The sequence below is a fragment of the Nansenia antarctica genome, assembly GCF_963989245.1.
Source record: "Nansenia antarctica genome assembly, chromosome: 1".
NCBI classification, from domain to species: Eukaryota; Metazoa; Chordata; class Actinopteri; order Argentiniformes; family Microstomatidae; genus Nansenia; species Nansenia antarctica.
The window spans coordinates 113,685,921-113,701,242 of record NC_137674.1 but is presented as its reverse complement, the minus strand read 5'-3'; the positions used below and the strand labels follow the sequence as shown (position 1 = coordinate 113,701,242).

Here is a 15,322-nt window from a genome sequence, read left to right as displayed (position 1 = left end):
AAATAATCTGTGAAAACAACCAACTTGAATACAAATTAACATTTGTATTCAAAATGTCTCTCTGTTGTTTTGAATATATTTGTGTAAATACGGATAGTTATCCCTAAACAACAACAAGCTGAAGATGTACAGTAATAGTTAGTCTGATATGGAAAACATTCAACATTCAATCATGTTGGTTCATATCAGTCAAGTCAAAGAATGGACCAGTCGCGTCATTCGTATGCGACAGACGTCGTATGCTAGTTCAGTGACGTCAACAAAAGGCGCCTGTTATGAATCACCACGAGGGCTGTCTTCTCTTGTGTTCCAGAGAATAATATAGTTTTTATACATTTTTAATAATATATAATAAAGATGTCGGATTTCTCTTCTCTCGGGCTGTCCTCCTGGCTGATCCACCAGTGTCACCAGATGGGCATCAGCAGACCCACCCCGATCCAGGAGAACTGTCTGCCTCCGATCCTGGAAGGTAAGGCTCCGATCCTCCGATCCTGCTCGCTCTTTAATTCATTTAATTAATAATTTGGTCATTTAGCAGACGCTTTTAATCCAAAGCGATTTACAATTACGAATTACAGGGACATTCCCCCTGGAGTAACTGAGGGCTAGAGAGATTCACTACTGATGTCCTGGTCTGTGATGTGATGTGTGTTGAAATATCTGTGCTTTATATAAATAAATTGCAGGACCACGGAGGAGCCACACGTCTTCAACTCTTTATTGTATCTCTTTTGACACCGTCCTCTATCGGATCAGTAAAACCAAACTGTCACTCTGTTACCATGGCAACTACAGGTGTCCAATCAAGGACCTCCTCTCCTGCGAGGCATTGTTATTATTAAGATGTCCCAACCTGTGCCTGTCATAAAATGTAACTTAAATTATATTGGTAATTAAACATATTCATAATGTCATGAATGTTACATGTGTCAGGTCGAGGTAGGTCGCCTGCTCGCTCTTTCTGAACCTTATTGTTGTGTCATGGATATGTATACCACAGACGGGGGCTCGGTAGAGATTCACTGCTGATGTCCTGGTCTGTGATGGTCTGTGATGTGATGTGATGTGATGTGGTGTGTGATGGTCTGTGATGTGATGGTCTGTGATGTGATGTGATGGTCTGTGATGTGATGGTCTGTGATGTGATGTGATGGTCTGTGATGTGATGTGATGGTCTGTGATGTGATGGTCTGTGATGTGATGTGATGGTCTGTGATGTGGTGTGTGATGTGATGTGATGGTCTGTGATGTGATGTGTGTCAGGTCGGGACTGTCTGGGCTGTGATGGTCTGTTGTGTGGTGTGATGGTCTGTGAGGGTCTGTGATGTGATGTGTGTCAGGTCGGGACTGTCTGGGCTGTGAGGGTCTGTGATGTGGTGTGATGGTCTGTGACGGTCTGTGATGGTCTGTGATGTGATGTGTGTCAGGGCGGGACTGTCTGGGCTGTGCCAAGACGGGCAGTGGGAAGACAGCAGCGTTCGTGCTCCCGGTGCTTCAGAAACTGTCTGAGGATCCATATGGAGTCTTCTGTCTGGTGCTCACACCTACCAGGTCAGTCAGTCTCCAGTCCTCACACACAGACAGACAGACAGCTAGATAACTACCTGTGTCTGGTAAACTAACGGAAATCTAAAGTTGCTATATCTCAATCCCCCTCCAGAGTTTGTTCACATAAGCACAGTGACAACTTAATAAGAAAGCCATTCATAAAGTCTTCTATTTATAACTCGAACTCCAGTAATGTAAAACAACAGTAATTAATATATAACAACAGTAATTGTCTTTGCAGGGAATTGGCTTACCAGATAGCTGAACAGTTCAGAGTCCTGGGGAAACCGATGGGCTTGCGGGACTGCATCATCGTTGGTGGAATGGGTAACGTAACCCTAACCCTAACCCTAACCCTAACCCTAACCCTATACCCTAACCCTAACCCTATGCCAACACAGACACTCCCATGTTGTTGTTCAACCTGATCTGATGTCCTGGGGATGTGGTCTGATGTCCTGCTGGTGTCTCTCTGAACAGATATGATCAAACAGGCCCTGGAGCTGTCCAACAAACCTCACGTTGTCGTGGCGACCCCGGGGAGGCTAGCCGATCACATCCGGAGCTCCAACACCTTCAGCCTCAAGAAGATCCAGTTCCTTGTGAGTATGAGACAGGGGGACGGGGGGGGTTAATGGTGCATAATACTGTTGTACTGTGTCCTCAGATTTATAAAAAAAAAACATTTGCATCATTGTTATTTGCATGCGTTCTGATGTATAAATGTGCCCGGAATCAAACCTGGAACCCTGCTGTTACGTGGTCAACACTTAACCCGCTACGCCACCTAAGTGCCCCCTGTAACCAGTGGATTTTGAGCCTAACCAACGTGTGTGTGTGTGTGTGTGTGTGTGTGTGTGTTAGATCATGGATGAGGCAGACAGGCTGCTGGAGCAGGGGTGTACTGACTTCACTAAGGACCTGGAGGTCATCCTGGGGGCGCTGCCCGCCAAGCGCCAGACGCTGCTGTTCTCCGCCACGCTGACGGACACGCTGCAGGAGCTGCAGACCGTCGCCCTGAACAAACCCTTCTTCTACGAGAGCAAGTCTGAGTAAGCTAACCGCTAACTGCTACCTTACATGTCTCTGAGTAAGCTAACTGCTAATGGTTACCTTACATGTTTTTTTTTCCCCTTCTATCACTGAGACTGCCAGTGGCCTCGGGCCTGAGCTAGATTACTCTTCCTGCTACGACTGGTGAATTGATGATTCACTTGCTTAGTCAAATGTATCGATTGTAAGTTGCTTTGGAATAAGGCGTCTGCTAAATGCCCAAAATGTAATCTGTCGTAAAGGTTTGTGTGACGGTTCTGTCCCGCCTCTCTCAGGACTCGGACCGTGGAGGAGCTGGACCAGAGGTTCATCCTGACAGCAGAGAAGGTGAAGGACGCCTACCTGGTCCACCTGGTCCAGAAGTTCCAGGACGAGCACGACGACTGGTCCATCATGATCTTCACCAACACCTGCAAGTAAGAACCCCTTCTGGACCGAGGGCCACCAGACAGAGCACTGTTACGACCTGGAGCTACCTAGCGGTCACTCTTATGTACATTTATGTAAATAATAAATCGGGGGCGGCTGTGTCTCAGCAGGTAGAGCCGCCGTCTAATGATCGCTAGGTTGGCAGATCCGCGGTTCGGCGCCTTGCATGGTAGCTTGCCGCCATTGGTGTGTGAATGTGTGTGTGAATACAGTGTTTCCTCCAGGAATTTTTCCATTCGTGGCGGATAGGTTTGTCCGCGTTTTTTTTTCCGCGTGCACGCGCGCTCAAAACAACGACCTAATTTCAAACTAGAGGGAGGATGGCAAAAAAAAAAAAAAAGCGAAAAAAATCTTCCCAGAACCTGATTTGCACGACCAGCTGTCGCTGTAGGACACGTTCGATTGCAAAATTCATTTATCCTTTATGTTCCCAGTTGAGGGCGTGTAGCTGTCGTTAGTTGGCCTGCTTTTATTTAGTTATGCGTACGTTTGAGTTAGTCATCTCTAGGATTGTTGTTTGATATTAGCCTATACTTTCTCTTATCTGCATTTTGAGCAACTGTACAAGACCCAACAACACACCTCTGATACAGGACTAATGTTACCTAGCTGCTATAGCTAACCCTGCTACAAGACCCAACAACACACCTCTGATACAGGACTAATGTTACCTAGCTGCTATAGCCCATTTGTACTAAACAACTACAACGTTGTATTGGACACATTTTTTTCGAACTAATCGACAGACAGCAGTCTTATTAACGGGCCCCTGTGGTGCCAGGTGTGGAGGCGACCCAGCACAGTGGGGATATACACTATCAAGCCAAGCTCTACTGTCAATATTTGCGTGTGTGTGTGTGTTTTACTTTGAACGCAATTTCAATTGCAATGTCCCAACTTATTACCTACATCTCCTCTGTGGAAAACTCTAATCCCGACGCAGCAGTTATTGTGCTCGGCGATTTTAACCACACCAACAGAATTCCCAATTACAAACAACAGGTGTCATGCCCCAGCAGAGGAGCTAACATACTAGACCACTGCTACGTTACTATCGACGAGGCTTACCGTTCGTTCCCGAGGGCACCGCTGGGAAGGTCCGACCATGCCATGCGGCTCCTCGTCCCGAAATATAGAGAGAAACTTAAATCCTGCAATACGACACCCAGCCATGCAGTTTCGTATCGCTCATAGCCACTGCTAGCTTCAGCAATGTTTGAAGTGTCTGGAACATCTTTTCTCTTGAAAAATCCATCCATCTGTCGCTGTTTTCGATTAATTTTTCGTTATTTAACGTGATATCTTATTTGTGCACCTAGCTAGCTAGATCAGCTTTTTGTATCTTTTAGATGGTACTACCGGTGACTTTTAGCCCGTTATTTGCGAGGAGAAAACACAGGCGCCCGAGCATTTCGGAAGGTAGCGGGGATGGTTGAGTCTGCACGGTTCTCATGCCGGTTCACATTTAGACCAATCAGGAGTAGCCCTTGTGTCACGTCGTCAACTGAATGTCATTAATCTGATTTTGGATCAGCGGTTAGAGAGAGATGGGCGTGGATTTAGGTGCACTTTTAGTCAACATCCATTATAGCGCTGATCTAGGATCAGATATATTTTAATCAGCTAAAATGTTCAGAGGTGTATTTAAAAAAAAAAAAAAATTGTGGACTGAATCAATTAGTGGCGGAGGAAATTCATTCGTGGCGGCCCGCCACCAATAAATGCATATAGAGGAAACACTGGAATAGGTGAATGAGAGGCCGTTGTAAAGCGCTTTGGATAAAGGAGGAAACAGGAGAGGAGAGGGTGGCCTTCAGACTGTTCAGGATGATGACAAAAGATTTCTAGAAACATTCAGACCTTCAGCATCAGGGATCCAGATGAGTCACATGTCAGAGACAGAACAGCCGTCACAGTCAGACATTAGCAGCAGTAAAGCTTCTGACAAAATCAACTGGTATGACTGAACATAATGAAATGTTTGACGCTGCGCTGCGTTCTTCCCACAGGAGTTGCCAGGTCCTCACTATGATGCTGCGAGAATTTAACTTCCCGACGATCTGCCTCCACTCAATGATGAAACAGGTAAACCTTTTTATGGGATAACAGCACTCAGGTTTCTCTCAGTAAAGGGCTAGCAGCTGGGTAAATAGGTGTAAGAAAATAAAAGTTAGTTACTTAACTTCTGCGTTTAACATCTTCATGTCATATCAAACTGTCGGTTATTTGGTTCGATAGTTCTTGTCGAACTTAACTTAACTTACCACTCATCACAGGATGTTGTGAGAACCAGTTCCATGGTCGGCCTGATTAGCATGTTAGCATGTCTCCTAACAGTCTATACAGGACATGTTGTAACAACCCGTACCCTACATGATGATATTAGCCATGTGAACGTGATACTAAGTAGTTATGGAAACGTGTACTATGTACTGAAGTTAAACCCTGTTGTAATTGCAAGTCTGACTACTCAGCACATCTATAGCATGAGGATTAGAGAGACTGTGTCAGGTCCCAGGAAGGAGTTAACTAAATGACGTGGTTCTTTGTCTTTCTCAGAAACAACGTTTTGCCAACCTGGCGATGTTCAAGTCCAGCGTCTTCAAGATCTTAATCGCAACTGACGTCGCTGCCAGGTAAACCGTCGACCTACCCAGTAAAGACTTACCTAGTAAAGACTTACCTAATAAATACTTACCTAATAAAGACTTACCTAATAAAGACTTACCTAATAAAGACTTCTATAAAGACTTACCTAATAAAGACTTCTATAAAGACTTACCTAATAAAGACTTACCTAGTAAAGACTTACCTAATAAAGACTTACCTAATAAAGACTTCTATAAAGACTTACCTAATAAAGACTTACCTAGTAAAGACTTACCTAGTAAAGACTTACCTAATAAAGACTTACCTAATAAAGACTTACCTAATAAAGACTTCTATAAAGACTTACCTAATAAAGACTTACCTAGTAAAGACTTACCTAATAAAGACTTCTATAAAGACTTACCTAATAAAGACTTACCTACCGTATTTTCCGGACTATAAGTCGCACCCGAGTATAAGTCGCAGCAGACCAAAAATGGGTCATGAAGAGGAAAAAACCACATATAAGTCGCACTGGACTATAAGTCGCATGGTTCAAGGGAACGGGCTTGGCGGAATCAGCGGGGAAAGAAGACCCTGTTGAGCTTGACTCTAGTCTGGCACTGTGAAGAGACATGAGAGGATTTGTAAGCCCAGGAAGGACATAATTCACGTTGAAACTTCTTCTGAAAGGTTAAGGAATACTTGTATTATCGAGTGTAAAGTCCGCTAGCTAGCGCGGGGCTAACAACATGGCGTCGCGGAGGAAAAATGAAACTTTGAACAGCCTCTAAAAGGTAATAAATGACTTTAACATCGTGTGTAACGTTCATAATAGCGTGTATAACGTTGATAATATAGTGCTTAATGTCCACATTGTCGAGTGTAACGACTATTTATCGTGTATGAGGCCATGGGAAAAGATAGCTTGGTGAAAAACGGAAGTAGGTAGGATGCTACAAACAATGTAACATTGAACAGCCTCTAAAAGGTAATAAATGACTTTAATGTCGTGTATAAACGTTCATAATATCGTGTATAAGGTCCTTAATATAGTGCTTAATGTCCACATTGTCGTGTTTAATGTCCACATTGTCGAGTATAATGGCTATTCTATCGCGTATGAAGCGCTACCGGAAGTAGCAAAATGCTACTCGCGGGTGCAACATTGCAACGTTAAATAGCCTCTGGAAGGTATAAATGACTTTAATATCGTTTCTAACGTCCATAACATTGTGTATAAGGTCCATAACATCATGTTTAATGTCCACATTGTCGTGTTTAATGTCCACATTGTCAAGTATAATGGCTATTCTATCGTGTATGAGGCGCTAGCGGAAGTTACTCCTTGGTTCATGTCAGTCAGAGATTACCGTATGTCAGTTCATGTCAGTCAGAGATTATGAATTATTGATATATAAGTCGCACCTGACTATAAGTCGCAGGACCAGCCAAAGTATGAAAAAAACCGCGACTTATAGTCCGGAAAATACGGTAATAAAGACTTACCTAATAAAGACTTACCTAATAAAGACTTACCTAATAAAGACTTCTATAAAGACTTACCTAATAAAGACTTCTATAAAGACTTACCTAGTAAAGACTTACCTAATAAAGACTTCTATAAAGACTTACCTAGTAAAGACTTCTATAAAGACTTACCTAATAAAGACTTCTATAAAGACTTACCTAATAAAGACTTACCTAGTAAAGACTTACCTAGTAAAGACTTGACTAGATCTTCAGTTTGGGAAAACGACAGTCCAGAACTTCCCCTTCAGTAGCTGTGTTCTAACATCTGTGGTTTCATTGTAACGCGGTCAGGGGTCTGGACATTCCCACGGTCCAGGTGGTCATCAACCACAACACTCCAGGTCTGCCAAAGATCTACATCCACAGAGTCGGCAGGACCGCACGAGCAGGTGAGAGTAACCTCTGGGTCTGTCATCACTGGCTGCTGCTGTATTCGGTTGTTAAGTCGTGACGTGTTTCCGGGTCCAAAGTTGGCTGAGGCGCTCTCCTCAAAATGCCTCAGTAATAATAATAATTCATTATATTTGTAAAGCGCTTTTCCGAGGCTCAAAGACCCTGACAATATGGGGAAAACAGGAAAGTGCTGTGTCCCTTGTTGTATGAATAGATCCCAGTCTAAAAAACTATTGAACTGTCATTCTACCGCTGTAGTACACTGGTACTCTGGTGCTTTAGTACACTGGTACTCTGGTGCTTTAGTACACTGGTACTCTGGTGCTTTAGTACACTGGTACTCTGGTGCTTTAGTACACTGGTACTCTGGTGGAGGGAATTTCTGTTTTGGACCCGGAAATTGCTAAACGTCACATTTGACGTCATCAACCGAATGCCAACAGTCTTAACCTTTAACCCTTCTTTGTCTCCTCTAAAGGGCGGCACGGTGTGTCCATCACCCTGGTGACCCAGTACGACATCCACCTGGTCCACACCATCGAGGCGCTGATCCGTTAGTATAAATATATATATATATATATATACTATACATATACACACGTTTCTCCTACCAGAATTACATTCACACCATTTAGCGTTAGACACGTTTATCCAAAGTGATTTAGAATTAGAGATTACAATAGAGATTACAGTTAGAGATTACAATGGAGATTACAGTTAGAGATTACAATGGAGATTACAGGGACAGTCTCCCTGGAGTAAATCATAGTGGGAAGTGGTCCAGGATTCCTGGTAGCGATCACAGCTAACTAACTAGCTAGCCTACACTGCACCACCAAGCACTTGACTTCATGCTAAACAGAACAGAATTAATTGCTGTATTAGCAATCTCTTGTGGTGGCTCTACATCTGCCTTCTGACAGGTGGAGTCATTCCCATGTGAGATGTCGTTGGCCCAGCCGGCTGAACAGGCTATGCTAGTTTTCCTGCCCATACAAACAAAACAAATGCTGCCACACAAAAATAAAATCCACAAAAGTCCCTTTGTTTGCTTTGAGAGTGAAACATTGTCAGTTGAGACGTTGTTACCTAGGTAACGAATGTGGCAGCATATTTTAGCCACCGGGCTAATTTTTTAATCCATCCCATGATGAGTGTTTACGAGACGTGGGACAGGCTGACTTTGTCTGACTTTGTCTGACCAGACGGCTGTCTGTCCTCCTACGACCTCCTCATCCCCTCTACCCCCCTGTACAGACCTCCTCATCCCCTCTACCCCCCTGTACTGACCTCCTCATCCCCTCTACCCCCCTGTACAGACCTCCTCATCCCCTCTACCCCCCTGTACAGACCTCCTCATCCCCTCTACCCCCCTGTACAGACCTCCTCATCCCCTCTACCCCCCTGTACAGACCTCCTCATCCCCTCTACCCCCCTGTACAGACCTCCTCATACCCTCTACCCCCCTGTACAGACCTCCTCATCCCCTCTACCCCCCTGTACAGACCTCCTCATCCCCTCTACCCCCCTGTACAGACCTCCTCATACCCTCTACCCCCCTGTACAGACCTCCTCATCCCCTCTACCCCCCTGTACAGACCTCCTCATCCCCTCTACCCCCCTGTACAGACCTCCTCATCCCCTCTACCCCCCTGTACAGACCTCCTCATACCCTCTACCCCCCTGTACAGACCTCCTCATCCCCTCTACCCCCCTGTACAGACCTCCTCATCCCCTCTACCCCCCTGTACAGACCTCCTCATACCCTCTACCCCCCTGTACAGACCTCCTCATCCCCTCTACCCCCCTGTACAGACCTCTTCATCCCCTCTACCCCCCTGTACAGACCTCCTCATCCCCTCTACCCCCCTGTACAGACCTCCTCATCCCCTCTACCCTCCTACGACCTCCTCATCCCCTCTACCCCCCTGTACAGACCTCCTCATCCCCTCTACCCCCCTGTACAGACCTCCTCATCTCCTCTACCCCCCTGTACAGACCTCCTCATCCCCTCTACCCCCCTGTACAGACCTCCTCATCCCCACTACCCCCCTGTACAGACCTCCTCATCCCCTCTACCCCCCTGTACAGACCTCCTCATCCCCTCTACCCCCCTGTACAGACCTCCTCATCACCTCTACCCCCCTGTACAGACCTCCTCATCCCCTCTACCCCCCTGTACAGACCTCCTCATCCCCTCTACCCCCCTGTACAGACCTCTTCATCCCCTCTACCCCCCTGTACAGACCTCCTCATCCCCTCTACCCCCCTGTACAGACCTCCTCATCTCCTCTACCCCCCTGTACAGACCTCCTCATCTCCTCTACCCCCCTGTACAGACCTCCTCATCCCCTCTACAGACCTCCTCATCCCCTCTACCCCCCTGTACAGACCTCCTCATCCCCTCTACCCCCCTGTACAGACCTCCTCATCCCCTCTACCCCCCTGTACAGACCTCCTCATCCCCTCTACCCCCCTGTACAGACCTCCTCATCCCCTCTACCCCCCTGTACAGACCTCCTCATCCCCTCTACCCCCCTGTACAGACCTCCTCATCCCCTCTACCCCCCCTGTACAGACCTCCTCATCCCCTCTACCCCCCTGTACAGACCTCCTCATCCCCTCTACCCCCCTGTACAGACCTCTTCATCCCCACTACCCCCCTGTACAGACCTCTTCATCCCCTCTACCCCCCTGTACAGACCTCCTCATCCCCTCTACCCTCCTGTACAGACCTCCTCATCCCCTCTACCCTCCTGTACAGACCTCCTCATCCCCTCTACCCCCCTGTACAGACCTCCTCATCCCCTCTACCCTCCTGTACAGACCTCTTCATCACCTCTACCCCCCTGTACAGACCTCCTCATCCCCTCTACCCCCCTGTACAGACCTCCTCATCCCCTCTACCCCCCCTGTACAGACCTCCTCATCTCCTCTACCCCCCTGTACAGACCTCCTCATCCCCTCTACCCCCCTGTACAGACCTCCTCATCCCCTCTACCCCCCTGTACAGACCTCCTCATCTCCTCTACCCCCATGTACAGACCTCCTCATCCCCTCTACCCCCCTGTACAGACCTCCTCATCCCCTCTACCCCCCTGTACAGACCTCCTCATCCCCTCTACCCCCCTGTACAGACCTCCTCATCTCCTCTACCCCCCTGCACAGACCTCCTCATCCCCTCTACCCCCCTGTACAGACCTCTACCCCCCTGTACAGACCTCCTCATCCCCTCTACCCCCCTGTACAGACCTCCTCATCCCCTCTACCCCCCTGTACAGACCTCCTCATCCCCTCTACCCCCCTGTACAGACCTCCTCATCCCCTCTACCCCCCTGTACAGACCTCCTCATCCCCTCTACCCCCCTGTACAGACCTCCTCATCCCCTCTACCCCCCTGTACAGACCTCCTCATCCCCTCTACAGACCCCCCCCCTCTACAGACCTCCTCATCCCCTCTACCCCCCTGTACAGACCTCCTCATCCCCTCTACCCCCCTGTACAGACCTCTTCATCCCCTCTACAGACCTCCTCATCCCCCCTACCCCCCTGTACAGACCTCCTCATCCCCACTACCCCCCTGTACAGACCTCTTCATCCCCTCTACCCCCCTGTACAGACCTCCTCATCCCCTCTACCCCCCTGTACAGACCTCCTCATCCCCTCTACCCCCCTGTACAGACCTCTTCATCCCCTCTACCCCCCTGTACAGACCCCGTCATCCCCTCTACCCCCCTGTACAGACCTCTACCCCCCTGTACAGACCTCCTCATCCCCTCTACCCCCCTGTACAGACCTCCTCATCCCCTCTACCCCCCTGTACAGACCTCCTCATCCCCTCTACCCCCCTGTACAGACCTCCTCATCCCCTCTACCCCCCTGTACAGACCTCCTCATCCCCTCTACCCCCCTGTACAGACCTCCTCATCCCCTCTACCTCCCTGTACAGACCTCCTCATCCCCTCTACCCCATGTACAGACCTCCTCATCCCCTCTACCCCCCTGTACAGACCTCCTCATCCTCTCTACCCCCCTGTACAGACCTCTTCATCCCCTCTACCCCCCTGTACAGACCAGAAATAAATTAAATAATAATTATTCTTCTAGCTTCATGACTGCCAATGGCCCCTGGTCACAGCATAGATGACTTTTTCTTATGATGGCTGATGGATAGATGATTCACTTACTTAAGACAAATGTATTGATTGTAAGTCGCTTTGGATAAAGGCGTCTGCTAAATGCCAAACATGTAAATGTAAATGCTGCCCTGCCTAGTTCAGGCTCTGATAGCTGTCTAACTGTGGTGTTGTTGTTGTTGTTTGTTGTGTAGAAGCCAAGCTGAAGGAGTTCCCTGTGGAGGAGAAGGAGGTGTTGAAGATCCTCACCCAGGTCAACGTGGCCAGGCGGGAGTGTGAGATCGTACGAACACCTTACCTCATTAATATGCAGATTACTCCCACTGGAACATGTGGTTGTTTAGCATATTCTTTAGCATATGTTTAGCATATTATCCTTTGATCTTACTTGGCCTCGTGCTACAGCTGACAGCGTCTCTCTTCCTGGTCTGTAGAAACTGGAGGCCACAGACTTTGATGACAAGAAGGAGACCAACAAGAGGAAGCAGATGATCCTGGAGGGCAAGGTAAGAAGTGTGATTATGATCCCAGCTAGAGGAATCACATGGAACCAGACTGTTATATTCTCTCCAGAGAGGCAGGTAGCAACACTCAGAGACTGTATATTTTATATATGAATGAATGAATGAATGGACTTTATTGTCATTGCTACAGTACAGGTACCAAACAACGAAATTTAGGAATATATTACCTATTACCATATATATATATATATATGTTACGGTACATGTGGGAAAACTAGGGTTAGGTGCTAGGGTTAGACATGCCAGCATGTACCAAGTCGATGTAGCACCTAACCCTAACCCGTATGTACCGTAACTTTTTTCACTTTTTGCGGTTACGCTGTCGACGCTTAACTAGTAGGAGTGGCACCCAGGCTACATGACAGCTTCACTGTGGTTCTCCTCTAGGACCCTGACCTTTGACCGTGCTGTGGTTCTAACCCTAACAGGATCCTGATCTGGAGCAGAAGAGGAAGGCGGAGCTGGAAAAGATCAGGAGTGAGAAGAAGAAGTTCAAGGACCGGATCCAGACCATCCAGAAGCAGCAGGCGGGGGCCATGAAGAAGAAGAAAGTGATGAAGAAGAAACACGTCCAGAAGAAACAGGCTGACAAGTCCACCTAATGCCGTGCTGTACATATGTGTGATGTATATATGAGCAACTTGATTACTATTGTGCAATATTATGGTATTAACATGTATAGCTTTGTGTACATTTACAAATAAATGACAAGACAAATGTATTTTGCTCTTACAAAACCACTTGCTCAATTTTGTGACATGGAAGCAACCTTTATTGATATTTTTCAGTTTTAAAATAATTGTATCACAAGGTGAATTTCTTGATTAATCTTCACGGCAAGTAAGACAGTCCTCGTTCCTGGCGTGATCACACCAAACGGTAAAAATATGTCAAATCCATGAGGTTTATACTTTCTTCATTGAAATATTCATTGGTTCGTAGGGGGGGGGGGGGGTACTGGTGAAAATGTATTTGTCCACAAAGATGAATATGCCAATTGTTATTCCTGCAGTATATGTTGTAGTCCAGTGGTTCTCAAACCTCTCCTCGGGGACCACCAGCCGTTCCACATATTTGATCTGTTCCACCACCACCACACCTGATTCAACTAATCAAGTACAAGTCATAATTGCTTTGCACTTGATTAGTTGAATCAGGTGCGCTGGTGGTGGAACAGATCAAATATGTGGAGCAGCTGGGGGTCCCCGAGGAGAGGGTTGAGAACCACTGTTGTTGTGGCGTGTTATTGTTACAGCCATGTAAGCTAGACTCCCTAAGATCTGGCTCATTTCAGCTGTAGATAAGGAGGGGAACATTGCAAACTCATAACTCAAACTCTGATAATAATATGACAGGATTGTACCAGAGATCAGAGTTATGGAGTCTAGCTTCATCTGCAGTCTGCAGCTCTTGCGGCCACATGACAGATTCTAACAGCTCATGTCTGCAGGGCTGCCAGAGTTACTTTACATGTGAGACGACAATCTGCAGACAGGAAGTGTAAAGGCTAGCCAGCCTGGACACAGGAAGTTGTTACACAGTAGAACATGTTGGACTGGTGAAAGGGGCTGAAATGACACAAATTCATTACACAGGAAGAAAAAAATGAAAAAAAGAAAATCCACAACTTAGATCAAACAGACTATTTCTGAGTAAGTTTCAACCATGCCTACTGTAACCATGCCTACTGTAACCATGCCTACTGGATCTGAAAGCATGATTGTCATACAATGGGTGTTTTGGGGGTTTGCTGACATCAAGTGATGACCTAGCCAACAGAAGCTAACAGAAGCTAACAGAAGCTAACGGACCCCAGGTGATGAAGAAAGGAAAAGGGAAGCGATGCTAAAATACATTCTGCTGAGGCGCTCTGAGCAGCCAGACTACTAACAAGATAGACAAGAAGAACTCCTCAAACACTCATGGACAGCTGCTGGTTTGAGGACCAATTTAAAAAACTTGTGGACAAAAGAAGAAAAACAACAACAACAAGAACATTCCATCCCAAACAGCTACAGAAACCTTGTAGAGGTTAAACACACGTCAGCCTATCAGCCGACAGACACCATGGCAGACAGAGGTGAACTGTTCCACAGAGGGGAATGAGAAGTCCCTAAGGGTGGATATCAACAACTTCACTATTCACTACAGGGGAGAGGGAGGGAGGGAGGGAGGGAGGGGGGAGAGGGAGGGAGGGAGGGGGGAGAGGGAGGGAGGGAGGGGGGAGAGGGGGGAGGGAGGGAGGGAGGGGGGCACTGGGAGCCAAAAGGAATCTGAAGCAAACATCTACAGTGGATGAAAGGACAGGGAAGCCTAAATTAAAAAACATTTACAAAAGAAAAAGAAGTTCCCTTCTGGTCTCCTGGGTTCCTCAGAGAAGGAAGGTGGCTTCATCTGTCTGTCAGAAACATACAAATATACTATTTTTGAGTTGCGATATTGAGAATAGCCCACTGGTTGCTGTAGTCAGTATTATCTGAGGTTGGTATATATATATATGCTGGCATTGGTTGGTTTCACCTACATTCATGTTTGTAAAAGCTTTAACACCTGCTTGCTCATAATTGCAGGTCGAGGCGCTGATCTGATACGTCCTGTCATCTACAAATCCCTTTTCATCACCTTGTATGAAATCAGTACCCGTGAAATTAGTAAAAAAAAATACCGTGGGTTTTTACTTTTAAACTAGCCTAAATACTAAACTAATGTAGCCAAATAGAATGTAGCCTGCAGAATGTGAATGTCACTCCACAGACCAAATCAAAGAATAAGTCTGTTTTCTAGTGTTGTATCCATGAAGGTGTGTTCATCCTGCCTGCCACCTCCCTCCTCCTCTCTCTACCTGTCCTCACACACCTGCCTCTGGCAAGCTAGCTAACCACACAACATCACATGTAGGCTATATGAGATCTATTATCCCCCTTCCTCTCAGATCTTCACTGGAGGTGGAGACTAGCATCATGCATCTCCTCTCCTCTCCTCTCCTCTCCTCTCCCCCAGTAAAGCCCACCCCGCCCCCCCCCCCCCCATCCAAAGCAGTTGCCAATCTAAGCATCTAAGCATAGTACAAATAAGTTTAAAAACGACAACTTCCCAGCCCAACAGCACGCCGGG

At 46.8% G+C, this 15,322-nt stretch overlaps 1 protein-coding gene across 1 annotated transcript; it reads left to right on the top strand.

The window, feature by feature from the left end:
- The first annotated feature begins 324 nt into the window (after positions 1-324).
- Positions 325-12,841, top strand: ddx49 (DEAD (Asp-Glu-Ala-Asp) box polypeptide 49). The gene is made up of 13 exons (XM_080542236.1): positions 325-472; positions 1,431-1,554; positions 1,793-1,878; positions 2,032-2,153; positions 2,416-2,603; positions 2,880-3,020; positions 5,043-5,118; positions 5,593-5,669; positions 7,447-7,544; positions 8,027-8,101; positions 11,879-11,967; positions 12,119-12,190; positions 12,637-12,841. Exons 1-13 carry the CDS (start codon positions 358-360, stop codon positions 12,808-12,810), a joined length of 1,437 nt encoding a protein of 478 aa, XP_080398362.1. The 5' UTR covers positions 325-357; the 3' UTR covers positions 12,811-12,841.
- The last annotated feature ends 2,481 nt before the right edge of the window (positions 12,842-15,322 follow it).

Excerpts from the sequence above, each read along its gene's own strand:
- ddx49 (XM_080542236.1), top strand. The coding sequence starts at position 358 with ATGTCGGATTTCTCTTCTCTCGGGCTGTCCTCCTGGCTGATCCACCAG. Across the intron at positions 5,670-7,446 it reads GCAACTGACGTCGCTGCCAG|GGGTCTGGACATTCCCACGG; the intron begins GTAAACCGTCGA and ends TAACGCGGTCAG. Across the intron at positions 11,968-12,118 it reads CCAGGCGGGAGTGTGAGATC|AAACTGGAGGCCACAGACTT; the intron begins GTACGAACACCT and ends CCTGGTCTGTAG.